Source organism: Balearica regulorum, chromosome Z (genome assembly GCF_011004875.1).
Source record: "Balearica regulorum gibbericeps isolate bBalReg1 chromosome Z, bBalReg1.pri, whole genome shotgun sequence".
Taxonomy (NCBI): domain Eukaryota; kingdom Metazoa; phylum Chordata; class Aves; order Gruiformes; family Gruidae; genus Balearica; species Balearica regulorum.
Window position 1 is genome coordinate 63,778,941 of NC_046220.1, and position 27,636 is coordinate 63,806,576.

At 37.6% G+C, this 27,636-nt stretch overlaps 1 protein-coding gene across 2 annotated transcripts in view; it reads right to left on the reverse strand.

Annotated features, from left to right (window-relative positions):
• RGS7BP (regulator of G protein signaling 7 binding protein) overlaps positions 1-27,636 on the reverse strand; it is a 44,762-nt gene that overhangs the window by 6,056 nt on the left and 11,070 nt on the right. For both annotated transcript variants that reach the window (XM_075739443.1, XM_075739444.1), the window contains one exon: positions 8,961-9,091. In XM_075739443.1, coding sequence (XP_075595558.1) covers positions 8,961-9,091 — 131 coding nt within the window. The remainder of the gene's footprint in view (positions 1-8,960; positions 9,092-27,636) is intronic.

Sequence of the window (27,636 nt, forward strand, 5' to 3'; positions counted from 1 at the left end):
ATTTTACGTAGTGAGTATTATGAAGGGTTTCGGTTAAACTCCAGTGTCTCACATGTGACACAAAATAAAAGCCAGAGGACAAACCAGAACAAAATAATTAAGGAAACTACAGCTTACATTCTGAAAGCAACTTCAAAAATTAACACTAAAGAATACTGCAATCCATGTATCCTAGTATTGCAGCAATACTAAGGGAAAACAAAAGACAAAAATGTGTAGTTTCGTACTTGGTGAATTTAAAAGCCATACATAGCTGCCACCACTCACAGCCCAATACACATTATAGTCTGAATTTCCATGCTTACACTTACCTAATCCATGCTCACTATATGAAAATGAAATGCAGTGTTGGAATTTAATGGGAGCTTCATGACACATCTGCCAGAACTTTTGTCAAGGAGAGAATGAGATAAAGGATGTGGACCATGATAGGGGAGCATGCTAGACAGTTAAGTACTGGTGGGAATTTTTGGTATCCTTGCAAACCTCCTGTGGACTGTCTGTTGGTATTCCTTTTCCATAATGGCAAATACAGTCCTGGCACCAAGTATATTTAAATAAGAAAATTCAAATTGGAGTGCATCCCAGACACATTATTGAGAGGTTAAAGTTTCTCCCTTCCTCTGAGGGAACTCCCTCTCAGTTCTCTCATGAAATGGAGTAAACAATTTCAGAAAGAAACAAATAAAACTTTCTAAAAATAGAGAAAAAAGTCAATGTTTAAACCAGTGGTATGAGGAGTTGAGTACAAAATGCTTTTTCATCTCATAATTTTTACAGTTTGAAAAATTTTCACATCAGTTCCTATAAAGGTTGATAAAAACCAGGAAGAATAAGAACAGCTAACAGAGTAGTGGTCATTTAGTCCATTTTTCTGGGACGTTAGAGACTAAGGTTGCAGACCATGCCATATTACTCCTCCACATCACTAATAAGCATCCCTGCTAAAAAACCCTTTTTTAAAAAAACTAGAAATTCCTGGATCTTAAGAAGCTCTTTTTGGGCAGGTTCTCTAAACTGTTGTATTCTGGTAAATTATTCCTTTGCTAAAAACAAATATAAATATTCTTAGCTACTTGTATGAATGTCAAACTAGACATCACTTATACTACAGAAAATACTTGCTTAATGTTTTCATTACTCTCTAAAGTCAGCAGAAAGCCCTTTTCCCTGCTTCCCCCCGCCAGCTAAGTCACCTATGATTCCAAGAGACCACAAGATGTGACATTACAAGTTTATCATCTATAAAAGTACGATGTTCTGTGTCCATTCTGCTGCTTACTCTGGCATCCACTGCTAACTTGTGCTCTGCCAGACCGCTCTCTGAGCCACTTTAACCCAGCAAATGGTAGAAGACTGCGCCAATAAAAGGAAAAAAAAAACCCCAAAAAGCGAAGTTTTCTGATGTTGCAGTGATTTAAGTCCAGTCAGTTAAGAACCCTACATGTTCCAGAGCAAGTGCCAGAGGAGAAGGATGACCATATAGCCAGAAGCAGTGGAAGGAAAGAAGATGTGAAAGCATGATAAGGGAGGGAAGATAGAGAGGAAGGGATCAAGATCTTTCTGGTGGTAACAAGCTATTATGCTGACTCAATTGCTTATGGAACAGCAGCCTAATCCTACTTCCCAGATTATACGCTTTACTCTGTATCACCCTGTAGGTGTAACTTTCAAATTTTTCTAGTTCTTAATTGTAGCTTATGTTGTTATTTTAAAGTAGTTCATATTATACAGTTTTAATTGTTTGTGTAAGCTTCATTATTCATTATTTTTTCCATTACAAGAAGCCCATAACACAACATACTGTTACCATTATCTCATTTACCACTTCTTTGTAAAAGAAAAACCAGGAAAACCAGCTAATTTGCCACTGATATCACAAGGTATTACTGCTGGAACTGGGTATGGGTGAATTTTCCCATTATTTTGAAGTGTTATGTTAGAACTCTGACCTGACCTTTGGTGACATGCTGTCAAGAACAACCCTGTCTATAGATGTATCCTTCAGGGATGGGAAAGGTGTTCCAATGGAAACAATAACAATACTAGATGAAATAACAGAAAAGGTTCTTTTTTGCAACTTGAGAACAGAAGCACTGAGACTGTAACGTTCTTTTTGTTAGCATAAAGGCAAGCTCTTGCAGATTTAGCAGATGAACGGCAATTTCTTTTCAACTGATAAAAGCTCTTTACCAGTAATTCTGTTGTATTCTGAACAATTCATGAAGCCTTTCTTGAATTTCAGAGCATCTGCTCAATGAGTTGAAAACAGTTGAAGAGTCAGCTAATAATAAAAGCTTTGCTTGAATAACATATATAACTCAGGCTTAACATTTCTACTACATGGCACAGCCTGTAGAGAAACGAAAGCTCTTTAATCTTCTCATCCTTCTACTGGCAGTAAGGGTATCTTTTGTATTACACATTTTTAAAATAGGGATATGAACCCTAAATTTTACTTTCAATTTAGTCAGTGGAAACACTTTCATTAATTTCAGTTGGAGTTTGATCACGCACAGTGTTTGCAGAGGTGTCCACATACACTGCTGTTCTTGCCAGCTGGCTAGACAGAGGCTCTTTTTAATGTTAAGTTTTAATATAAAGCATGATGTATTCTTTGTCTTCTAGCCTCTAATTCAGCATTTTTTTTTAATTTTAAGAAGCAGAAAATGCCTTTGCTATGAAATTAAATTCATTGAATTAAATAATGCTGAAGATCAAACTTGAGTGAGGATAAATAAGAGGGTAGAAAATGATCAGTTCAGTAAGGCTACATCCAACATCTGATTACTGTGCTTTATGCGTCTCACCTGTTGTGCTCCTTACTGCTTCTGTGGTGACCTCTTGAGTTTGCTTCTGTCATGCTAGTCTATGCACCTACTTCCCAGAGAAACTTACATAATTAAAAAAAAACATCTATTATAGGTCCATCAGAGCTAGCTAGATTTCACTGCAGATGAACCAGAAAGGTCTTTGAGAATTTAACAAAGGTGAGAGAATCCCTATCTCAATAAGAAGGAAGCACTTGCACCAGGCTTCTAACCTGGTCAGTTAAGGGTAAATGCACAAACTATAGATTATAGCTAAAGTAAATGAAAAAGAGAACATAAAAAGGGGAATAGGAAAGAATTGTTTAGGAAGTAAAAAAGATATGTGGCAAATAGGGCTAACAGCCTGATGACCTTCATTCCTGACTTACATTTGGGACATGCAGAACTCATGAGATTGTCTCACTGGAAATATTACTATTAAGGAAAATGCAGTAAGAACAGCAAGCCTGTGGTAGAAGTTGTGTTCTTCTCCTTCCATGCCTGTTTCTGTTCTATTAATTTTGGCCTCTTCACAGCATCCACATGAGAATGGGTGATTCCCTGGATTTTTTAAGTACTTGTTTCTCCACACCTGTGTGCTTCTTTTCTTTCTCACATCTTATCCTTCTTGTTTAAGTAATATGTCTAAGTAATTACACAAATCTACCAGTCTTTAAAGAGAATGCTGAGATTTTAACACCTCCATTAAACAACCCTTTCTTTCTCCTTCAAAATCCTAAAGAGCATGTAATTTAAACAAACCCAAATAAAACAAAAATCCCTTCATTAAATTGAGGGTTTCTTTTTGTAATCTGTAATATAAGCTATCACAGGCTTTTTAGGTACTATTTTAAGGAAATACATGTTGTTATCACAAAACACATACTGGAAAAACAACAATTATGCTATAAACTTCTTGTATGATACATGATACACAGTTATCTGTGATTTGGCATCCTTCTGATGTACCAACAATGCAGGAATGAGTTCAGTCTGAATTTGCATCACAAAAGCCTAATGTTTTCTGTCCATAGTATGCATACATGATTTTCCCATAAGACTCAATTCTTTCCTTTTTTCCTCAGTTATTTCCCTTTTGATTGAACTGTGATTTTTTCTTCAGGGCTTCCAAATAAGCTTGTGGTAAGAATAAACATTATGTAGGTTACAAGCATTAAAGTATTTTACATCTTATTCTGAGAAATTATTCACGTCAAAACACATCATTTAGAAAAAAGACACAGGAAAAAATAAGACTTTGAAACTATTTCATACACAAAATGGTAAGATTAACAGAATCTAATGTATACTGGACTAATTTTTTCCCATACATATTCAAATTCTTTTAAAATGACTGAGCTATGAGTAAATAACTGACACCAGGAATTATCTCTCCATGTATGTACACTTCTCTTTCAACAAGTTACCAACAATATAGCAGGTTGTACTGATTCTGGACCATAAGAATAATATATTCTTATAACTATACATGAGCAGTGACTTTTTTTGTTCAAACTCAGCATAAATGGCTACCAATTTCAAACCTGGTACTGCTTTGACAAGGTAGCTCTAATTATTTTTACAGCATGCTTTGAACTCTGGAAAACACCTTCAGTCCATTTTAACTGTCCCTTCTTGCCTTTGATTTGTTACACGGGCCTACTCCCTTAATCATGAAAATGAGTGCCTTGCTCAAATGCTGCATAGCTAGCTAATAGAATTAGTGCAATCTGCAATTTAGGATTTTTGAAAATATTATCTAATGTATGAAATTACATAACAAGTCAATTATATCTGTAGATGATCCTAAGAAATTAATAGTTTCTATGTAAACATGCATAGAGATTAAAATTTGGTAACGCACACTTCCACAGTGATTTGCTATAATGATCCAATGATAATAATATTTTACAGTTCCTTAAAAAGAAAGGAAAATATTACTATTGTGGGTATATGAATCAGTAAAGCTCTTTTATCTGTTATGTTTACATATTAAAAATGCAATGAAGTTCTTTATAAGGTATCAATGAAAACCTTTGACCCCAAAATATTTGTGGCTGAATACAGCAATGTATGCTGAAGTGTACTTAAGAACTCTCAGGTAGTTCTGGGTTTTCCCAGTGTGGGACCTTGACAACCTCAGTATTAATTTGGAAAAAGAGTAACCACATCCAGGAGCTGCCATGGGCATAAATTATGCCAACTACTTCTTCTAAGACCTTGCTAGCTAAGCCAGGATTCATTTATTTAATAAAAAGAATAGTCATTGTTGGGAACATGCAATGCCAAAAAAGAAGACATACAACGTTTCAAGGAATTAGAGCTGAATTTTGTAAACACTTCAGAGAGGTACCTAAGCAGAATATCTTACTTTCCATGAAACTCTAACTTACATTTTTAAAAGTATTACTAGTTTAAGAACTGTGATTGACACTTCTTCCTAAGGCCCAGAGCTATATAATTCAAATGATGGAGAAGAACAAAACCAAGATGAGGAGAGAAGCTGCAGGTCCTTGGTAAGTGAACTTATCTGTTGCTTGACAAAGTCTGAGAAAGATTATTCTATCCAGACAAGTTCTGCCAGAGTGTGATATGGATGCAGAAGAAAACTTGGTGAACAAATGCAGTGCGAAGTTTCAGAAGATTTCCAGAAAGAGCTGGAACATGAGCTGCCATCTGCCATATCTGCCCCAACAGGTATTTGCTATGAGAAAAGGGACAGCAAGATCCTTAAAGCCATCATGTTAGGGACTGCAGGAAGACACAAGGAGAGTTTCTCACAGTGCTGCCCTGAAAACTGGACTCTAAACCTACCCAAAGTTTTCATGTGATCCTATCTAAGTTGCTTAAACCCAGCTCCTCAAAATAGTTATTGACAAAGTATTACTAATTGCTCAACCCAGAGACTCTTTGCACCCAGCTGCAAATGAAGCTACTGAAAAATAACTCTATAAACACATACAGCACTGCATAAAGTATGCTGCAATCTCAGATTCTAAATTAGCCATCGTTAGCTTAATCTCTCTTTGTTCCTTCTTTACAAAGGGAAAAATTGCTACTACTTCACTGCTCAAGGCAGTTCTGAAGACACTCCGATCAATGTATGAGCTACTGAGAAAGGTCTGAGGAACAGGATTCTGCCTTTAGAACAGAATTGTGTGCAATAAAAACAATGTATGACACTGAACAACTAGGATGAAAGAAAGATGTATGCCTAAGTAAATATTTACATGTGTATTAGTTAGCCAGGACTCTTGGGATTGTGGAAAGGAGGAGTAATAAAACATATGATCAAGTAACCAAAAACTTAGTAACTACAAAAAGCTTGAATTAAGGCTACTTGGGCATGTTTCATTGTGCCTTTTGCAAACTTTCTGCATGCTGAACTTTGCAATCATAATGTATTTTCAACACTAGGCTTTTGTTGTTATGTATCTTACAAAAAATTTATTAGAGAACACTTACCTCAGTTTACTTACTGCATAACACAGCTGGAAATATTTATGGCTTTTGGCCGCAGTGTAACTGTTGCATCTCAAAGAAATAACAGACTATCTGACTGTTCTAGCAGAGATTGTATGACAGTGTAAGTTAATCTGAAGCACTGTAAATATGCAAGAAATTTCTGTACAGGAAGCTTCATATATACTATACAGTATATATAGGAATGTTTGTTCAGAAGAACAGAAAGATAAGGAGAGATAGAAGATCAGTGCTGAGAAAGACAGTGAAAATACCCAGAGCTCATGCCTTCAAATTGTTGTATGGTGTTTCATTAAAGAGCATCTGTTTCCCAGTAGGGAGCATTGACTGAGTTACTTTTGGGAAAAAGTGCATCAGGACTGCCTTAGCTTTATCAGTTCTATAGTTTGATAATGTCCAGTCAAGTTACCAGTACCCACATTATTATTTATTAGCTGTAGATTGCCAAGAACAGCCTGCATGTCATTCTACTTGAATCTCTGCTGGCTCCCAGGTAAGAATATAAATTGGTGAAATCTCATGAGAGATTTAAAAACCTAACAAACCACTTATGCAACAGGTAATAGGACTAGAAAATGGAAAATATTACATCCAAATGGAAAATATTACCTTCAAAAATGAGCTTCAAGACACAGCAAGAACATCAGACATACACATTTTTGAATTAAGCAAAGTTTCTAAGGGTGTTATTCTTCGTACACAAGGAAAATTACTATTTTTTATATGGTCACTCAGATGGTGAAAAAATGAACAGGTAAAAAAGTAAAAAAACTAGCAAAAGCACAGTATGTTTTACAATGGTGAAATTACTGTCTCTTCATTCCTAGAGATAAATTTATGTACTTTGACTACACTGAAGTACCATTCTCCATAAGTAAAGAAATTAAAGAAATGTATGCGTTCATTCCACTCCTTGGAAAATGGCATGTTTTGGCAGAACATGGAACAAATAGGTTGCAAGGTCATCTATTCTAACACCCTATTGAAAGCAGGGCCAACTTGCATCAGATTGCTCAGGGCTATTGGAGTTATCACTGTCTCTGAGGACAGAGATTTCACAGCCTCTTTGGGTGCCTGTTCTAATATATGACTACCTTCACTGTGAAAAAATACTTAACATGTATCCGGAATTTCCCTTGTTGCATGATGCCTTTATAATACCTCTAGGTGTTGTAAATACCGAGTGTTTAATATACAATATTCTATTGGCTAAGTTCCAAAATTCAAATTATTCAAATTCCTGTGATTATATAATTTTTGCCTATCATGAATTTTCCTCAAAGAATGTCACAGAAACTTGGAACCACGTTACTGTGGTTATCTCTGTATGGATACAGGACAAAATTTACTCTATTTGGCAATGGCAGAATAGCTACCATGACTTTCTCTATGGTGTGATGAGGAACAAATGTATATCAAAAGTACTGCCACATAGGAACTAAGCTGGCCCATATTATAATGCTGTAAATTAATTTTATTCAACTTTAGACATCTAATAGTTTGATGTTTAGTTTAAGTTATTAATGTAGATTCCATTCAGAGGCAAAATGGAGAGACAAGACATATCGGGGTTACTCAGGTCACCTCAAGCTACATTCTTTCTGCAATTACAGAAGGTGATTAAATATAATAAATAAATACAATAAAATAATTCATTTTAGCAGCCACTGGCATCTTGTTATACGATGGCTGTGTTATTCCTGTCTCTTCCTATTTTATAGATTTTAGACTTAAGAAAATCACTGAGAAGTTCAATTGAGCAGTTATAAACCTCTGATTCTTATTTTCATAATAAAAATATCGCTTTAGCTATTTCCTATAGCTAGATGTGAAAAATACATTATTAGATCTTTCAGCATGACAGAAAATACATAAGGTTCATTACAAGACCTACATTACAGTTCATTACAGGACTTTGTATTGTCTTTACCTAGTATATTCTGCTGAGATATTATCTGGGGAAAGAGTAGTTACAATGAGTACAGCTACAGTCCCAATCAGTGTGTGCCATCACTGAGTAATGAGGTTACTAAGTAACCTATTCAGTGAATTATCTGCATTTCTACATGTTCTTTTCAGTAGGTGGCTAATCAAATATGAAGTCATTAGAGAGATACATTTTCACTGAAGTAAGGACATCTCCTTGCTGTGTAAAAATAGTCTGAGGTATATTTCAATTATAAATCTAGTATCTAGTTCTAGAAAGGTGGGCAGCTTTTTAACCATATTTCTCCATCTTTTGCTATAAGCTGGCATTGCTGGATAAATAACAACAGGGATAGTAAGGGATGAGTTTAGTACTGAACCCGTGCCATATTGTTCCACCAAACACTTGCCCCCAAATATTATACCCAACAAATACCTCTAATAATATTAGTAAGATAGTTTGCTCACTGATCTGACTAACGACAGCTAAAACTTTTCGGATCATTCTTTCAAAAAATTTTCAGACTTCTAAACTACAAGGACATTAGTGATATATGCTTGATATGACACACTTCTGTAAAATGATGATAATGAAACAGAAATACAGCTTTTTTTTCAGTAGCTGAAAAGCTTCAACGTTAGTTTTACAGTTTGGTGCTTAGACTTTCATGAATACCCATGCATGCCCCAAAAGACTTCTTTTTTTTAAATCAGCCTCTGTATATTTGTGCAATTCAATACCTTTCCGATGAAACTGCAGTGATCCTAGCAGACATATGGACTTAAGCATTTCTGTTGTGTACATTTCTAAGCAACACTGCAACTGGATATATAGTCTACAGATTTCAGGATGAATTTCACCATCTTCTGGGCTGCAGTAAAAGAGAAAAAATTTAGTTAGGAATGGGACTGGAAAGATGTGTAGGGTCATCAAATCCACTTCCATACTGTTGAAAGCAACCACATTATAATCTGCTTCATAAACTATTAAGCTATGTGTATATGATAAAAAACCAGCTTCTACGAAACTGTGTTTACAAACAATTCTTTAGCTCTATAAAGCTCTAGGCTTAAAACAGCTAAACTTAGGCTTTCTTTGGTAAGATTATATGTCCTTATTTTCTTCTCTGCGTACTTTTGGAAAAGGGGTAAATAAGTGACTAAGATCTCTCTTTAAAAGCTTTAGATAACTATTTTTTGGTAGATTGAAGGGTTATTTGCCATCCAGTTTCAGTTACCCATGGACCTGGCGCAGATGCAGGAGATTGCAGGGCCATTTCCACAGTCACTGTTCAGGTTACAAATCCTGAATCAGCCATAATCAACCCTACTTTGAAGACACTCATCAGAAACAAGTCAGTTGTAGTCTTTTGGTTCTATAGTTTCTGCCTTGCGTTTCTTTCCCCCCCCCCCATGTTTAAATTAGTAGTCATGTGATACTGCACTGTGAGGAGAATGGGATGTTCAAGAATTTTTTCAGAAAAGTAGTAACAATCTTGAAAACAAAAATTGAAATCAAGAGTAATCCTACACATCCAATTAATTGCTTAGGACGTTAATAAAATAATTTACCCAGGAACCAATTTTCATGCATGGCTGTAAAATCAGACATTAAACCTCACTTTTGTAGGCTGAGAATGCTGCACGGGTGTAAACATACTTTTTTATAAACTTAACTGTTTCTGTGAGTGCTAACAAAGTAATTTACCCAATTGTACCAGAGAATTAGGTTTTCAATGCTCCTCCCAAAGGTACTTTGGATAGGACAGTAAGTGGTAAGATCGAAGAGTTAGGATTTCAGCCATTTCATGTTCAGATATTCTTGCTATTTGTTTGCTACTTAGTGATGTTAAATGGTAAGATAACTCCAAAACTGGATTTTATAACAACTAGAGGAACCTGCTTTTCTAAATAACCTGAAGCTAATGCCATATCTGAATACTGCTTCTAAGAAATGAATGTTTTTTCCAGCATGCTTTCAGATTTCTAGCCTATGAATAATATAAATGAAGCTTTCACAATACAAAAGATTGCTAGCATTCTTCACAGTGATTTAATTTCCTGTGGTTAAACTGATGGTTCAAAAGACCCTCCTGTATATGAAATTAGAATTGTGGATTTCCTCATGGGAACCAAAGCAACTTACCTGATAAATTATTTGCAGCAACATTAGATTGGGCTGCTATGGTCAAACAATTTCTTAATACCAATCTAGGCCAAAGGCTTTCAGACCTACAGTAGAGAAAGTCTACTTAAACTAATAAAACAGGTTCTTTCTGACCTAAGGCAAGAGGTCATTATTGATACCTAGATCCAGGGTCCAGTCAAAGTGTTAAATTCAGCTCTTTTGTAAGGAACAAAGCTTAAAAACTCTATTTTAAGGAAAATCCTATCAGTTTGTGCTGATACACTCCTCCTGAAGTTTAGTTCAAATGAAGACTGCATACTAAAACCTGTTAATTCGTATATTTGAAATTCACCATTATTTCTAGCAAAGTACACCATTAATTGCCTAGAAAGTGTGCACCTTCTGCCATTGGTTTCAGTGACACCAAAGAAGAATATACTTGGTAATATCCTGGGGTAAGAAAATAGGGCCAGTATAAGGTAGGCCCTGATGCATGTCTCAGTGGGGAGGAGAAAGGAGCAATCTCAAAGTAGTATTTGATGCAAGGATTTGCCACCATCTGCCCCCAGTGAGGAAGAAACTGTGTGGTTTTCCAAGGTCCTCAAGGTTTTCCGTCCCTCCAAGTGACATCAGAAACCAAATGGGACCATGAAAGGTTCACAGAATTGGTGAAGGAAAGAGCAACCTTAGCACTTCCACAGCATATGAAGGAAGACTACTAGTGTTTGTGCTGCTAATGAAAACTGGTAAGAATCACAGCAGTGGTAAGCTGTACAATCAAGACTGCTTAAACAAGCAAAAAATGCAGCCAAAAAAGCAAAAAATACAAGGTTGGAAAAGACTGAAGATTGAAAATAAATCATGCTGGACTTAGTCAGAAGGGACAAAGGGAGATCAGTCCCACCTGCCAATCCATTACAAAGCAGACCTCATGAAAAATGCAGGAAATTACTGAAGTACAAATTACAATTGCTGTGGACTGTGTTACTTCAGGAGCAATACCATACACATGATAATAAACCTGCCCATCCTAGGGGCTTTCTTTCTTTTGGCTAGGCTATAATATGTGCATTTCTCTTAAGCCACATCTACTTTTCTGCTTTTTAAAGTGAAGTCTGTGTTTGCTGAAAAATTATACCATGCACGATATGGTATTTCCTGCGCTTTATCATAAATACCGAATAAAGCTATGGTGGCAGAACAAAAAGGGTTCACCCCCAATACTCTGAAGATATCTTTTCAGATGCTTCTTATAATATTTCTTCTTATTCTCAGTGATTCCAACTTGGAAAACACTTGATAGGCTCAAGACCCTGAATGATTTCCCTGAAAAATTAGCCACCTGACAGAATTTTTTTTGTTTATTCAGAGTCAAGTCCTTAACTGTGTATGAAAACACATTCCTAGAAATTTCCTAGAAATGGATCTGTGTTGAAATCTCACATTCTTTTTAAAGGATAGGAACATAAATATTTTTAGTGACTGCATAAGCAGTAATATAACAAAATAAAGAATGCTAGTTCTGAAATGCTGAAAATTATGTTTAGGAGGCACATAGCATTACAACATACATACATGCACATGGAATTATTTTGGGATAAACTGAAATCAATTTTTTTAAAAACTGTACTTAATTGCAGACTCCTCAGACATTTGGAAGTTCTGCTTTGTATATTACAGTATTTTACACTTTTTACCTTGCATTAAGTATCTAGTACTTTTTATCTTGCATTAATCCATAGTATCTAGTCCTGGTTTAACGAGTTAAATTTTAACATTCTCTGCAGTTGTGTTTGCTCTTTCTTTCATTTTTAATCAATCTATTTGTTATATGACTTGCAGCTGTTAGATCTGTGATCACTTAGCTAATTGGAAATGGACTGTTCTCTGCATAAACAATAATCACAAGTTTGACAGCATTTCTTCTCAAATTGGCAGATGGCAAGAAGGGTTTTTAATGTAATCATATTGGTATTAACCAAAGAAGATAAAACACATATAGCCCAGATATAAATTTATTTTAGTACAAATCAGGAGCAGTTCTTCAGAAGTAGAGTATTATTTCTAAATCACATGAGCATTTTCAAGACCAGCATCTAGTTCTTCATTTCACATGTACTGCTTCTAATGATTTCACCATTTTCTGTAAGAGTTACTACAAAATAGGGTGAACATTAGAGCAGAATAGGGTGCTGATGTTTGATATAAGAGGTAGTCTCAGGAGTAAACAGAACCTTACAGATTTCATCTAATGGAATACAGCGTGAACAAGCAAGTAGCCAAATACAGCAGAAGTACAGCACACCGTGTTTTCTTCCTCTGGAATAGTATTTTAACTTTCTGAACTTTGGGTCTTATATACCTGTTTTTATTTCTCTGATAGCTAAATTTAAGAACCATATGATATATATTTAGATAAGCTTCTTGGAAGCTTTTACTATCCTGATTTGTCCTATCTTTTAGCTTACAGCTGAGATTTTTTTATACTCCTTAGTGTCATGTATTCTTACATGTGCATTGAATACTATTCCCAAGTTCAGCACCATGGAATTACTTACAGCTTATTTTTCCCCATCATCTGCATCACTTACTGTTGCAGCTTGTTTCCCCATGAACATAGATATAGTAATTTCCTTTGAGCTATACTTACCAATAGAGGCATTATAAAAACATTCAGGAGTGTAGAATTCCATTTACTTTCCATATTTAGCACTCAGGTCCAAAATTTAGCTTTTCAAAATTATTGCTTATGTCATTTAATACCTAAGTAGTGGAGCCCCACCAATATACACACAAGCACATTCAGTTTCTGCTTGAGTTTCCTAGATGCCTATACTTTTCCTTCTAGTTAGGGTTTCCTCTATCCTGAAGATGAACAGTTACACAACTAGCAATGGATGAGTCATTCATTTGCCTATTTCACCTGCAGGGTATTGCCCCATAAATGTTCATGTGCAAAGAGCAACTGCAAAAAAACAAAGCCACCACAGATGGTCACGATGACCTTTTTTCTGCTCAGTGATGAGAGCTCTTTCTGATAGGGAGATACAGATGTACTCCACTCTCTTATGCAAGTAAAGCTGAATCTGTCTAACTCTTCTGAAAGCTAATATTCTTTAACCACAGGTCTATCACCGAGGGGAGTATGGAAACTTAGATCATCAGAGGATAATTTCTGTGTAGCAGATTTGTTAAAACCGGATTATGATTGTCCTATTTTTCTCTGCATTGTTTCAAATGTTAGAAATCCTTGGATTTTGGGGGACTCATGGCCATCACAGGAACTTTATTTACAATGTTGAATGTATCTCTTCCTTTCTAGCTGTCACTAGCAAAAAGATTGAGGGTCTGCACACAGGTATAAGAAAACAGCATTTTCCTCATACAGCTATTTAATTTCTAACAAGCAAAAATGGTGAAAAACTTTCTTTAAAACTTTTTTAAAACTAGAAACATGTGTGATATATGCATGTTCTTGCTGATTCTTGTTTTTCAAGAATATGGAGCATCTGTAATTGGACTGGGGCAAAATTCTTCTTGCATTTGCAAATCCAGAGTAACAGCAGTGACATCCAAGAAAAATATTTTTAATTATCCAAAGTTTATACAACGAGAATTATTTCCAGGCCACTACCCTCACTGATTGTCTCAAACTGTGTAATTAGTGTTTAATTGTAATAATGACCACAAGAATTCCATTAGCTTGCAACCAAACAATTTTCTCCTGTGCATGTATATAGGCCTCATTTTCATCTCTGAAAGCTACATGTTCTGATGCCAAGATTTATTTTATAATTCCTGAAGTACACTCTGTGTAATGGGCTTGAAATTTCCATTTAAAGTGTAATCATCAATTTCACTTCTCTCAGTAATTTTCTATTTCTATATGTTGTGTCATGCCATGAGAAATGCTGAATAGGTGACAAGTACAGATGTAGCTTTCAGAATGCTTATTACGATATGTTTATTATTAAAAAGCTATATACCAAATTTGTGTTTATTTACAAAGAAAAGTTCATGCAAACTTGTATTATTACCCCCAAAAGTCAGCTACCTCTGTTTCAGGTGATTTCTTTATGAAGACGACTTAGATATTCAAGACAAATCTCATATAACATAATCTCATACAACTACTGTGTACATGTTCTCAATGGAGCTGTTTCAATATCTTATGTGCAGCTGGACATATGAGAGAGAGCACAGCTAGCTATTTTGCACGTTGGGTAAAGTTTATAGGTCCATACAAGCTGGCATATGGCTTAATAACTGTCAGGCTTCACTCCTGCCTGATCTTCACTAGAAAACAGTAGGCTTTGATTTTCAAATAGAACTAAGAGAATGGGTTCCTTCGTACAGAGATTTTTGGGGTTTGTTTCTAATAATAGAAACTCTGTATGAAAGAAAGCTAGACAGTTTATTACTACCAACAACCACATTTGCCATCACGAGGTCTATAGGATTACTTATTTGACTTAGAAACACCTGCTGATGTCTAGGGAAAACTGGCAGATTGTTTGGCTCTAATTTTCCTTTTTTCTCTCTCTGCTAAATTATGCTGATAGCTGTATATTAAATTGTTTCAAATATCTTGTCCCTCCCTTACTAGGAATTTCTGTAGTTGTCACATGAATACTATACCACCAGGATGCCATAACAGGTAGAAGCTCTTATTCAAAGACATGAATACTACCAGTTGATGAGAAATTTGTACTACTGTATGAGCCATACTTTTGCAGTTTGAGAGCTCTGATACCTACATGTATTAAAAGCAGTTACAAAAGAGAAAATGCTGATTTATTCTTTTATATAATAATAGCTTAAGTTACACAGTTTATCAGGCTGCTATTAAAATTAAAAGTAAAATTTTTGTAAATACAACTTAAATCTGTAACATTGCATTTTTGTACTTTAACCATTATACTTTTTATACATTTATTATTTATACATTTCATACTTTTAACCATCGTAAAATCGATGGCGTTTTTTCCATAAAATCCTCTTTATAAAAATTGGGTCATGTTGTTCAACTGATTATGTTTACGAAGCACTGACAAGAGGGGGAATTTACTTTCCTTTCTATATTCCTACGCTGATATTTGAAATAAAACCTATAGAGGGAGCTCTTATACCAACCAATTAGTACCCGGCATACATAAGAAAGGTAGCTTTTTGGACGATCATTTAAAAATGCAATAATAAACATGATTAAAATGCTCCTCCTTAACATGAAAAGGTAAGGTGCGAAATTTCCATTAAAAATTTTGATTTATTTTTCCCAAAATAGTTGACAGATTATTTTATTGTATTGCCAAAATGCTGGTTATAACTGAAAAACACTTGCAGGTTTTCCTGAATTCCCAGAGGTGTCCAGCATTCTTAGTTCCACTGAAATTAGTGAAACTTAAGACTACTAAAACTGAACAAAGATTATGGTCTAATTCTGAATTTAACTTAAAAATCTTAGTCACACATTTACAACAGAGCAGCATTTTACTTTTACTATCAATAACATTTAAAAATACATACTGATGTATTATCTCTGGTTAAAAGACCAGTTAAGTTATATGAAGTGTTTGATACACCTTTTTGTAAAAGTATTGCTTTGACAAATTCTATGCTTAACTCTAAGGAAAAGTATCATTTTTATGAACAGTATCAATAGTTCTAAAATATCTATCTAGATGTATAAAGAAGACTGCTTGTCTTCAAAAGCTAAAGGAAAATAAACCTTTCACAAATCTGATGTGAAAATGAATTCATCAAATTCTGCCTTACACCCCATAAAAGTAGTTCCCATGAAAAAGAATGTAAACTGCTTTGATAAACTGTGGAAAATCACTGTGCACAAATATTATCCCGTAGATTGTCTTTTAATTTAGTATCACAAACACTGCAGTTTAGAAATATATTATAGAATCATGGAATGGTTTGGGTTGGAAGGGACCTTAAAGATCATCTAGTTCCAACCCCACTGCCATGGGCTGTGACACCCTCCACTAGACCACGTTGCCCAAAGCCCCATCCAACCTGGCCTTGAACACTTCCAGGGACGGGGCATCCACAACTTCTCTGGGCAACCTGTTCCAGTGCCTCACCACCCTCACAGTAAAGAATTTCTTTCTAACATCTAATCTAAATCAACCCTGCTTCAGCTTAAACCCATTACCCCTTGTCCTGTCACTATACTCCCTCACAAACAGTCCCTCACCATCTTTCCTGTAGGCCCCCTTCAGGTACTGGAAGGCCGCTGTAAGGTCTCCCCAGAACCTTCTCTTCTCCAGGCTGAACAACCCCAACTCTCTCAGCCTGTCCTCATAGGAGAGGTGTTCCAGCCCTCTGATCAGCTTTGTGGCCCTCCTCTGGACTCACTCCAACAGCTCCATGTCCTTCTTATGTTGGGGCCCCCAGAGCTGGACACAGTACTCCGGGTGGGGTCTCATGAGAGCAGAGTAGAGGGGCAGAATCACCTCCCTCAACCTGCTGGTCACACTTCTTTTGATGCAGCCCAGGACACGGTTGGCTTTCTGGGCTGCAAGTGCACACTGCCGGCTCATGTTGAGCTTCTCATCAATCAATACCCCCAAGTCCTTCTCCTTGGGGAGGGCAGCTACAAAGATGATCTGGAAACAAGGCCTACCTCAGACCTTATGGTTCTTCTGCTAGAATGAAAAATGTGACACTGCCAAAGAGATACGCTTAATCCCATTAGACACTGAGGGCAAGAGGCTCCTCTGCCTATGGCTCAAGTGCAATAGCCTACTAAACCTGCCCCTGCTTTTCTATCTTAAACAAATCATTTATTTGTTATCACTTAACAACTCACTTTTAAAGGTAACAAGAGACTTCATTTTGAATATAAGTAGAAAAGTCATCCAACGACAATGTTTTCTTCTAATTCAAGAAAACATGCTTATTTGTGTTCCTCCCCTCTGCTGGGGATTTTTTTTTACTTGTATATGTTTCACACAAACTGCTGTCAGTTTCAGTATCATGTGTTGGTTTTTCTGTTCTCTACTAATGCACTATAATACTGTGATAGAGCTGCTACGCAACATCCTAGTACAGCCAGAGGAAAAGCAGGGTTAGTTCTTTCTAGTAGACCCACAAGTGGTTGCAATGTTGTTTTTATTAAATCAGATTGTTGTTTTGAAGCAGTTACTACAGTGTTCTCAATAACAGAAGATGTGATCTGATTTTGTTTAGTTAGACCAGTGTAAATCTCCAATTACTCTGATAAGGCTGATGGAGTCAATCTGGGAATATGATAATACAAGTAGAATAAAAACACAATGCAGTAACTCATATTGTAGAGACATTTCTAACTCCCAAGTTGATTGCAGTTTAGATATTTCCATGCTAGAACAATTTAGCTACAAGTGTAACAGTAAGAAATATACTTCTCTTATCCATTCAAGAAAATCTCACTGACTTCTATAGAAGGTATTTGATAAACCAAGGACCATGAATAGTATGCAAATTACAGTCACTTTGAATATGCTGTTGTTTCCTTTTTCTGGTGGGCTCCCCTCTTTCAGAAATACCCCTGAAGGAAAAAACACAGTATCGCTTATATTATTGAAGTCTTCTAATATTTTTGATGTTTAAGTTCTAAAATTCTTTTGGAAATTCACTATATAATTACCACTGATGCAGTACCCTTACCTGTAAAATGGATTAATTAATTACTAATTAATTGTGTCTGCCACACCCCTGAATGTATGTTATCAGAACAAGTACCACACACCATTTTTAAGAGCTGTGCATGCACTCAGCAGTGTATCCAGTATTTGCAGGTGCTAGTCAGAAAATATTTTTTTAAATTATCAGAACCACAGACTGGAATTTTCTAGATTTGTTCCCTCAGAAGTGAAGTTTAGTGGCTGAATTAACTCAAGTGTGGGCAAGAAGTAAATTACCAGAGGACTATCCAAACTATTCCATTAGAGGACAAAACCGATTACAATCTCTTTGTAAAGCAGCATGAATATAAGAAATTTTACTGAAACTCACTCCATTTTAGGTAAGACGTGTATTGGGTGCAGGTGACAAGGTTCTGGTAGTGGTGGCGGCTTCAGGGGGCCCTCTGTGGGCGGAGGTGAAGGGCTGTGCCAGACAGCCGGTTCCAGCCAGTCCCTGCCTGCTCTGCAAGGGACCTACGGCAGGACACAGCTCAGCCTGTGAGCCAAGTGTGTGGCACCTCTTTGAAAACTTCTTTTAAAAGAGGGCAGAAAACGCTACAGGGAGAGGGGGAACAAAAAGAGTGAGAAACACGAGAGGGAACATCAAGGCCAGAGAAAGGAGAAGGAGGTTCTCCATGGCAGAGCAGATACTCCCTTGCAGCCTGCAGAGAGGAACACACCAGAACAGATGGATATTCCTGAATGAACTGCCACCTGTAGAGAGCAGATTTTCCTGACAGGACTGCAGCCTGTGGAGGAGCCCACGCTACAGCAGAGGAAAAGCGTGAGAAGGGAGAGGGAAAGCAGAACTGTTATGGACTGGCTGTTAACCTCCTTTCTTCATCCTTCCTCCACTGCTTGGGGGGTAGGTAGAGGAGTCTGGAGTGAAGTTGACCATGGGAAAGGGGAGAGAAAAGGCGTTGTTTTAATGTTTGTCTTTATGTTTCCCATTACCCAAATTAGTAATTATTTTAATTGGCAGTAAATCAGGCTACTCTCCCCCAACTCAAGCCTGCTTTGCCTGCAGCAGTAGCTGGTGAGCAATGTCCCTGTATTTATCCTCCTGCCCTCCCCGCCCCGGCTTTCTCATTCCTGTTCTTCCTGTTTTCCTCCCATGTCCTGCTGAAGAGTGAGTGAGCAAGCAGTTGAGTGGGAGTTTGGCTGTTGGTCAAGGCTAAACCACCACACTAGCTAAGCTTAAACCCCCCGACAGGATCCTTCTAAGACTTAGAATCCCATGTGAAATTGCATGTGTCTTTATTTATGCTTTTGCATTACTGTTAAGATTTAAAAAAAATAAATGCAGGGCTTGGCCACAAAACCTTCACAGAAACTAACTCTAAGCCCCCTTTCCGTTATTCTTTCCTTCTGCTGTTGTCCCTTGCCTTTATTTGAGGGAAATCCATAAGAATTCGGATTCTTCATCAGCTGAAGATAAGCTGAACAGGGCCTTTCTCTTCGCACATTATCAGGCTCCCTGTTGAGAAGAGGTGGTGTCAGCTTAGATACAAGAAATCTTTGGGTCAGTCTGGCTTAGCTCTAGTCTCAGCTGGACAACAAATCTCACTGCCTCAAATTATATGACAGACACTAATAAATAATAAACCCAAACCACAACACAGACCTTCCAGAAAAGATCTGTGCTAACCATGAAGGAGGCAGTCATATTAGTTGCATATGCAACAATTTTTAAGTTTAAAAAAAAATTCCTATTCAGCACCCTGCCTTGTCAGCATCTGGAAGTTATCAAATGAATTTCTCTGGTAAACCAGTAGTGAGAGCACAGACAGGTCTGTGCCAGCCAACAGGCGCAAGCCCTGTGCCTCCATATTGCCTCTTATAACTTGGCTGCAGATTCATGCTGCCTATGGATTTCATCTTTGATTTTAGTTAAGCTTCTAAGTTCTTTAAAGTGTCCCTTAATCACTTATGAGGCATTAATAAATTATTTATAAGCTCTATCTTTCAAAAGACCACAAAACTTAAATGGTAAGAAGTCATACCTACACTCCTGTGTAGTTCCTTTGGTTAATAGTTGGAAAGAGAATGTTTGAAAACTATCAAAACAAGTTATCTCATGTGGAATGATCTATGAAATTTGTTCTGATCTGTGTGCAAATAGCATTAGACTTCGCAGAAAGGCTTGCAAATGAATGAAGTGCTTTGGGTATTTGGTTCTGTAGGATCTAGGTCACAACAAACTGCTAACATACGGGATTTAGAAGGAACTTTGCTGCAGGCAAGTGATGCCATCTGCTGTTGACCATCCACAGGACACTAAACCAGATCACTGCTTTGATTTATGAGACCTCTCTTTTCCATTTTTTTCAGTCTCTAGTACCTACTTTGAATAGAAATTACAATATAGATTTTTTTCCAAAGGGCATTCCATAAAGCACTTTTGTGATCTTAGTACCTGTTGTTTATTTGTAACTTAGATTTCTGGTTTTGTGTATTTCAAAATGAGAAAAACTGAGCAGATGTGACGAGATGGTAACATGATAAGCAGTAAGGAACAATGTATTTGTATTTCCTCAAAAATATGACAAAACACTTTAGTCTAAGGACTACTGAAACTAAAGGGAAAATGTTCTGTAAGCTTCACTGGGATTTGGATAAGAGCTATGTTGCATTAACTATTACTGAAAAGATCCACACATTTTCATAATTTTTTTTTTCCCTTTTAGTCAAACAATGTGACTGCTACAATTCTCAAATGGAAGGAAAACAGTCCACCAAGCAGATCATTACTAGGTTGCTCAGAATAAGGTAGTATTTGGGATTCTGGATGTATCAAATGGTTCTAGGAGTACTTTGAATAAGTCATTCTTATGCCCTGGACTGTTTTTTTATCTTTTTAAAAACAAATAGCCAAATACCTCCATTTAAAAGTATTCCAAGCAAAAAAGAAACTGTGGTGTAGTGTCAGTAGAAGTACCTTGCACAGCCCCACCAGATATTTCACAGATCAAATTTGTATGAGTAGTTAAGTTAAAAATCACAGCTGAGAGACTGTGAGAAAACTTGAACGTGTCAAAAAAAAAAAAGGAGAGAAAAAAGAAATAGATCAGCTTCCTGAAATGTTTAAATTCATATATGGAGAAAGAAATTTTTAAAACCATCTGTTGCTAAAATGTGTTCAGGAAGCAGTATTTTAGCATTAAGAACTTTGCATTTTTTTTCACTTTGGATTTTTGATTCCTGCTCTAGTCTCCACTCGACTTGTGTTACTTTTTTTTTCCTCTTTGAAATGCCTATTTCTGCTTGGGAAGCAAGAATGACTCCACAAAGTCTTCTTTGGGCATCCAGTATCCTGTATTAGCAGCTGCACAGACGTACTACTCATTTCTACATCTTGAATGATGTAAAATGAATAGCAAGGCTGTACACACACTACTTTGGGTAGGTCTGCAGCTAAATTAAATGCACAGACATTGGAATAACAACAACTTTGGGTTCTTCAACCTGCATGAAGGGACGGCTTCCTCAGCATGCAGCCTCACATTGCCTGTCTATGTACAAGGCTATGGTTGCAGTTGTCATATTATCCCAAAGTACCAATCTCTGTTGGTGTTGGGTTTTTTTTGGAAGGGACTGTAAATGCATATGGGTATACAGCTCTGCTTCACTACAATAACAGCTCCAGAACTTACGGAAATAATTGGAGGCTGCTGTATAAACAAGCACTTTTAAATATTTTGCCACTTAACCATTTGTCATGCTGACAAGGTTACCAACAGTATATTTGCAATGATCTGCCTTGCCATAATAGACAGACATACAAAATGACAGCTTTTCTTTGCTCACCCAATAAATGCAAACTCCTTTTCTTCTGCAATGGGAAAGCAGTTTCTTCAACAACTTCGAGCACATAATTTAATGTAATATGACAGTATTTGAATTCTTATGCCAAATTCCTGTGCTGACAGGAAATGTTCATGCAGAAAGTAGTCATATGAAAAATAAGAATAGCAAGGTAAAAAATGGAACATAAGAGAAGAGGAAGAACTATAGTGAATAATTGTTCATCTACAAATAACTGAGTGTATTATTTCTCTTATAGTTAAAAAATTATGTAGACAATCTAAATGTAGATCTGCAAATGTATCCAGCAGTGAGGAAACAGTATTCAATAATAGCCAGCACTTCAGTATATGTTTAATTTTAAAACATGAATTTAAACATCATTTAATTGATAGTACTGGAAGGATTCCTGATTAAGGAATGCTTAATTTAATGCTTTGTTCAGATGAGACCTTAATGCCCAGATAATGGTTTCAAATATTTAATTGTTATGAAACAGAACTATAAAGCAATCAGAAAAACTAGAACAGATTTTACACACCTTATAGTAAATTTGGATTTGGCTGGAATTTTCCCTGTGTAAGCCTGACAGATCTGTGATCTCCCTTGGTTGGAGACTGATCTTGCAAGTTACTGATGATGCTGTTGACAGCAGTTCTTCTTTGTTTTTTAGTACTCAACAGCTTACTAAAGCAAACCTCCATGCACCAAAGTTCACAATAAATAAGAAGTCTTAGATGAGTCTGCAGGAAGTCTAGCACTTAAAGGGGCATGACAGGACATAGCTCCTGAGAAGGACATGCATTTGATTGTACGGTCCTGTCCAGCTGACTTAGCAGCTTCACTGGCTGATTTCAGTAAGGAGCACAAAATCAAAACTGCTTTTTCTGATTAGAGAAAAGTGTTTCAGAATGTTGAGGACTACTGAGAATTAGTAAAAATATTTCTGTTAACGGGAAAATTTTGGTGCAAAACTTAAAAAAAGAGTTAAAAAATCAAAAGCAAAAACCCAGTATATGTGGAATTCTAAGAGCCCATGTTGAAGTGTTTTTCTAATGCCAGCTCAGGAGGACTATAAGGATGTCATGAGGTTATACAGAGAGAAAATTAGAAGAGCCAAAGCCCTTAATCTGACTTAATCTGGCTACTGCTGTAAAAGACAATAAAAAATGTTTCTATAAATACGTTAACGACAAAAGGAGGGCTAAGGAGAATCTCAATCCTTTATTGGATGGGGGGGGCGGAAACATAGTGACAAAGGATGAAGAAAAGGCTGAGGTACTTAATGCCTTCTCCGCCTCAGTCTTTAGTAGTCAGATCAGTTGTTCTCTGGGTACCCAGTCCCATGAGCTGGAAGACTGGGATGGGGAGTAGACTGAAACCCCCGTAATCCAAGGGGAAATGGTTAGTGACCTGCTACACCACTTAGACACATACAAGTCTATGCGGCCAGATGGCATCCACCCAAGGGTACTGAGGGAGCTGTTGGAAGTGCTCACCAAGCCACTTTCCATCATTTATCAGCAGTCCTGGCTAACTGGGGAGGTCCCAGTTGACCAGAGGTTAGCCAGTGACACCCATCTACAAGAAGGGCTGGAAGGAGGATCCGGGGAACTACAGGCCTGTCAGTCTGACCTTGGTGCTAGGGAAGGTTATAGAGCAGATCATCCTGAGTGCCATCACGTGGCAAGTACAGCACAACCAGATGATCAGGGCCAGTCAGAATGAGTTTATGAAAGGCAGATCCTGCTTGACCAACCTGATCTCCTTCTATGACGAGGTGACCCACTTAGTGGATGAGGGAAAGGCTGTGGATGTTGTCTATCTGGACTTTAGGAAAGCCTTTGACGCCATTTCCCACAGCATTCTCCTGGAGAAACTGGCTGCTTACAGCTTGGATGGGCGTACGCTTCGCTGGGTGAAAAACTGCCTGGATGGCTGGGCCCAAAAAGTTGTGGTGAATGGAGTTACATCCAGTTGGTGGCCAGTCACAAGTGGTGTTCCCCAGGGCTCAGTACTGGGGCCAGTTCTCTTTAATACCTATCAACGAGGGGATCGAGTGCACCCTTGGCAAGTTTGCAGATGACACCACGTTGGGCGGGAGTGTTGATCTGCTGGAGCATAGGAAGGCTTTACAGAGGGATCTGGACATCAATGGCCTGAGGCCAACTGTATGAGGTTCAACAAGGCTGAGTACTGGGTCCTGCACTTAAGTCATAACAACCCCATGCAGTGCTACAGGCTTGGGCAAGAGTGGCTGGAAAGCTGCCTGGTGGAAAAGGACCTGGGGGGTATTGGTTGATAGCCAGCTAAATATGAGCCAGCAGGACTAAGGAAGTGATCGTCCTCTTGTATTTGGCACTGGTAAGGCCACACCTCAAGTACTGTGTTCAGTTTTGGGCTCCTCACTACAAGAAAGACATTGGGGTGCTGGAGCGTGTCCAAAGAAGAGCAACGAAGCTGGTGAAGTGTCTAGAGCACAAATCTTATGAGGAGCAGCTGAGGGAACTGGGGTTGTTTAGCCTGGAGAAAAGGAGGTTGAGGGGACCTTATCGCTCTCTACAACTGCTTGGAAGGAGGTGGGTGTTGGTCTCTTCTCCCAATTAACAAGCGATAGGACAAGAGGAAACAGCCTTAAGTTGTGCCAGGGGAGGTTTAGTTTGGATATTAGGAAAAATGTCTTCACTGACAGGGTTGTGAAGCATTGGAACAGGCTGTCCAGGGAAGTGGTTGAGTCACCATCCCTGGAGGTATTTGCAAGATGTGTACACATGGTGCTTAGGGCCATGGTTTAGTGGTGGACTTGGTAGTGTTGGGTTAATGGTTGGACTCAATGATCTTAAAGGTCTTTTCCAACCTAAATGATTCTATGATTCTATGATTATCTCATGTTCTCACTTAAGATATATAAACATATTGCTAAAATAGTCTAGATTTGTAAGAACTTCAGTGAGAATCAGAAGTAATTTTCTGAAAGCAATATAACCAAAGCTATACAGAACCAAGGTAAGCAGGGTGTCTAACACAAATTGCAGCCATGTGGGATTTCTTAAACAGTATTTAAGAACATGATGAGAAAAGAAGCACTTAAAACTCATTACTAAATTCTCAGCTTTGGCCTCAGCTGTGTCTCAGTAGAAACTGAGAGGAGAAAATTGCTGGTGAGACAAATCTCAGAGCAGTGGGCCTAAATGGGATTTAAACGTACTCTTCTTGACCACTTTGTTACAGATCAGTGCAACTGCAACTTTTAATCACATCTGTGAAGCTAGGCATGAGGATTCAGTCTAAATTTTTTCAACAAATGTGTTTGTTGCAAGAATTTTGCCAAGAAAGAAATTTTCTCTCACAAGTACTGAAATGAAGAAAGTATTCTGACTTGGTCTAACATTAATTTTGAACCCATGTAGGCTTCTGTGGTACCCATAATTTTTTAAGGCATTAGCATGACTTGAAAGACTCATAATTAGCTATACTTGTACGTCTTTAAATATTTTATAAAATTTAGCTTTAAATTCCTTTTTAAAGTTCTACTTACAGATATAAGTTAGTATCATTCTGGTTTTTGCTCAGGAAGAGCTTATTCACTGATTCCACTTGTGACATGCCAAGATACGTACAGGAGTTGCTATGTACTGTTACATGTTAGGGCCTAAAATTCCAGCAAATTGACATTTAAAATCATTTTTTAAAGCAAGAATTTAGAAAAACAGTATGATAAAAATGTAATCTTCACGTGCTTTATTTAGTAAACACTATAGCAATAATAGAATATTTGAATATTATGCCTTCCCATGAAACACTGAAATATGATGTAAAAGCATTAAACAATATACACAGTATTTTTCAGAGATGAGAAGTACTGGTACATCTATTTAATTAGTGATTCACCTAAAACATCAGTCAGAGGCTGAATGAAAGATTTTTAAGACAAAAACACACCAAAAAAACCACACCAAAAAATAAATATTCAAAACATTCATTATTCTTGTCAGTTGTGCTTATTACAGTAATACCACAGATCTAAAGGTAAGTGGATTCCAGGGAGCTTGCTGTAAGTACATTCAGGTCTCTGCCCTGATGAGCTTCCAAATAGTTAATATTACAGCAGCAAATTTGATATTCATTTCATTACTATTTGGAGATGGGCTACAAGGAAAAAAGGCAAGAAACAAACACTGAAGAAAAGTGATGACAAGGGAGACAAGGGTATGAGAAAATTTGGAGTGAAGCAAAGGTAACAGGAACTGTCAAAAAAGACTCAACACTTACTTTTCTTACTGCAGGCTTTTCAAAATCCCCACATTTCCTGCTTCTATAGATGTACCTAACAGCTGGATCTTCTGGCTGATTACTCCCTAAGAAAATTGCTTTCATAGAAGAAGTCTGAAAAGCTTTTTATGTCCAACAGTGATAGCAGGTATTCTGAAGGAAGGACAAAATGGGGCAAGAGAAGGGCATGAAGTTAGGGAATGCTTGCAGAAACATTGAACTGTCTGAACAAAGTCAGCTCTTGATGTTGCAGCATTTCTAAAGGAACCCTGCCAATGTAATTCAGTCCCCAAAGCTCTCTAGCTACGTATGTTGTTTTCCCTCACTTCAATTTGTGATGTGAAAGGTTTGTATAGCTCAAAACAGGAGTGTGGCTGGAATACTCCATTATTCCCGAGTTAGATTTAGAGCAACAACCCCCACTGGAATCTAACCGTAGTGGAACTGCTGCTCATGCACAGCAGGGAAGAGCATTCCAGTGAAGGACTCAAAATACAGCAACACCTTACTTTTTGGTACCTTCTTCCAAGTTGGAGTTTGTGACCCAGAATGGAGTGCTGAATGTGGAAAGCCTGTCAAAATGGAAGCCAAACCACCCTAAACCTAGAGCTGACTCCAACCCTAGACCAACGTACTGTGTAGATGAATTTGCAGTTCACCAGGCTGAAGATGCAGAATGTTGAAGAATATTCAGCATTTATGTGAGTTCTGGATCTCCACTCCCCTGCATCTTTATGTGATTTATCTGCTTAAAACACAGAAGAAAAATCATGGGAGCAAGGACTAGAATACAAGTTCTCCTTACCAACAAGAAAGTTCTGTAAGAGTCTTCAATGTTTACCTGAACTGGCACTGCTTGAAACCCAAGTACAGTGCAGACCTCTACACTATTTTGCTCCCTTGTGCACAATATTCTGCCCACTGGGTGAGATGATGGCAATGTGGCCCCTTCTTCCCTGCAGTTACCTCACAGCTTCAGGTCATGTCACAGAGAAAAAGCTCTATGCCTGCTAGGCAAAACATGGCTATTTGTGGTGATTCCTTGAGCAGTCTGTGGCTGCTGGGCTGGGACACAGCTTCTCCTCTGTTAGAAGACCCTTCACATAATAGGCAGGCTTACCTGTCTGGCTTACCCAGCATGTGCAGTCCTTGAGTTGTCTTGGCAGTGGCAGTGCTGCACTGGGAGGTGCTGTGAATGTGCTAGTTGAGTGTGAGATGGCAAAAAGGGGCAAATAAGTGACTGACAAAGATGATGTCCACCCTACTTTTACCTCCCACTTTCCTCTGACTGTAGTCAGAGCATTTTTCTGGGATTTAAGTGCAAGTGCTCTAGAAATTAAGTTGACTCACCTTCAGCTTTGGTTTAAAAGAAAGTGGCAGGTGCCACCGTGTTTTGTGAGGAGTTCAAAATTGTCAGCGTGTGTTAGGCTCCGAGGATGCTCTGACAGCACCTATGGGATCAAGCTCGTCTGAGCTTGGACTAGCAAGAATGCCTCACTTCCGCCTGCTGATGAGGTTTACCATTAAGCAAGGT